The 1479-nt window shown below is 64.0% G+C and overlaps 1 protein-coding gene across 1 annotated transcript in view; it reads left to right on the top strand.

The window, feature by feature from the left end:
• ANO8 (anoctamin 8) overlaps positions 1–1479 on the top strand; it is a 22267-nt gene that overhangs the window by 16980 nt on the left and 3808 nt on the right. Inside the window, exons 10-11 of the mRNA XM_031065176.1 lie at positions 313–387; positions 591–742. Coding sequence (XP_030921036.1) covers positions 313–387; positions 591–742 — 227 coding nt within the window. The remainder of the gene's footprint in view (positions 1–312; positions 388–590; positions 743–1479) is intronic.

The raw sequence follows: 1479 nt of genomic DNA, 5'->3' as shown, positions 1-1479 counted from the left end.
GGGGAGGGAGGGGGGGGCGGGGGGGGGACTGGAGAGATCCTGGCAGGGCTGGCTGAGGGGTCAGAGGGGACCGGAGGGGACAGAGGGCACTGGAGGGGACAGAGGGCACTGGAGGGGTCCCTGTGGCTCCTGGTGAGGGACAGAGGGGACCAGAGAGGTCCAGGAGGGACAGAGGGGACTGGAGGGAACAGAGGTGACAGCTGGGGCTGGAGATGTCACAGAGGGGACATCTGGAGGGAAGCAGAAGCTCTCAGCCAGCGCTGAGGGGACACCGAGGTGACCGAGGTGCCACCCCCCCGCTGTCACCGCCAGTTCCAGTTCGTCAATTCCTACCTGAGCCTTTTCTACATCGGATTCTACCTCAAGGACATGGAGCGCCTCAAGGAGGTGAGGGGACCCTGCCAGCGGGGCCGATGTCCCCACAGTGTCCCCAACAGCCCTGCACCCCCCTCCACCACCACCGCATCCCGCCGGGTGTCCCCCCGCCTGTGTCCCCGCCCGGCGCGGCTCACGACAACGTGTCTCTGTCCCTGTGTGGTTGTGGTGTCGCCGTGTTGTCCCTCCGTGTCCCTTTTGTGTCCCTTCCGCAGCTCCTGCTCATCCTGTCCCTGTCGCAGAGCCTCGCGCGGCAGCTCCGGGAGGCTCTGCTCCCCTCCATCCTCCTCCACCTCCACCTGTCCCTCATCTTCCTCAGGCGCCTCCTGCGCTTTTGCTGGACCCTGGGAGTATCCAAAGTAGGAGCGTGGGGACACCCAGGGGACACTCAAGGGACACTCAGGGGACATCCAGGGGACACCCAGGGGACATCCAGGGGACACCCAGGGGACAACAGAGAGGAGCAGGGACAGCATGGGGACAGCACAAGGGGAGCAGGGACACTGTGAGGACATCAGGAGCGGGGACACCACAACGGGAACAGAGATACCAAAAGAGGAGCAAGGACACCACGACAGGAGCAGGGACACTGTGGGGACATTGGGGAGGAGCAGGGACACCACAGGAGAAGCAGGGACACTGTGGGGACATCAGGAGCAGGGACTCCACAAGAAGAGCAGGGGACACCACAAGAGAAGCAGGGACACTGTGGGGACATCAGAGAGGAGCAGGGACCCCACAGGAGAAGCAGGGACAGCACAAGGGGAGCAGGGACACCACGACGGGAGCAGGGACATTGTGGGGACATCAGGAGCGGGGACTCCACAGGAGAAGCAGGGACACTGTGGGGACATCGGGGAGGTGAAGGGACAGCACAACGGGAACGGGGACACCACGACGGGAGCAGGGACATCAGGGGATGTGAGGACATCAGGAGCGGGGACAGCACAAGAAGAGCAGGGACCCTACAGGAGAAGCAGGGACATTGTGGGGACATCAGAGAGGAGCAGGGACCCCAGAGGAGAAGCAGGGACAGCACAAGGGGAGCAGGGACCCTACAGGAGAAGCAGGGACACTGTGGGGACATCAGAGAGGAGCAGGGAC

This window comes from Geospiza fortis, unplaced genomic scaffold (genome assembly GCF_000277835.1).
Source record: "Geospiza fortis unplaced genomic scaffold, GeoFor_1.0 scaffold248, whole genome shotgun sequence".
Lineage (NCBI taxonomy): Eukaryota > Metazoa > Chordata > Aves > Passeriformes > Thraupidae > Geospiza > Geospiza fortis.
This window is presented reverse-complemented; position numbering and strand designations above follow the sequence as displayed.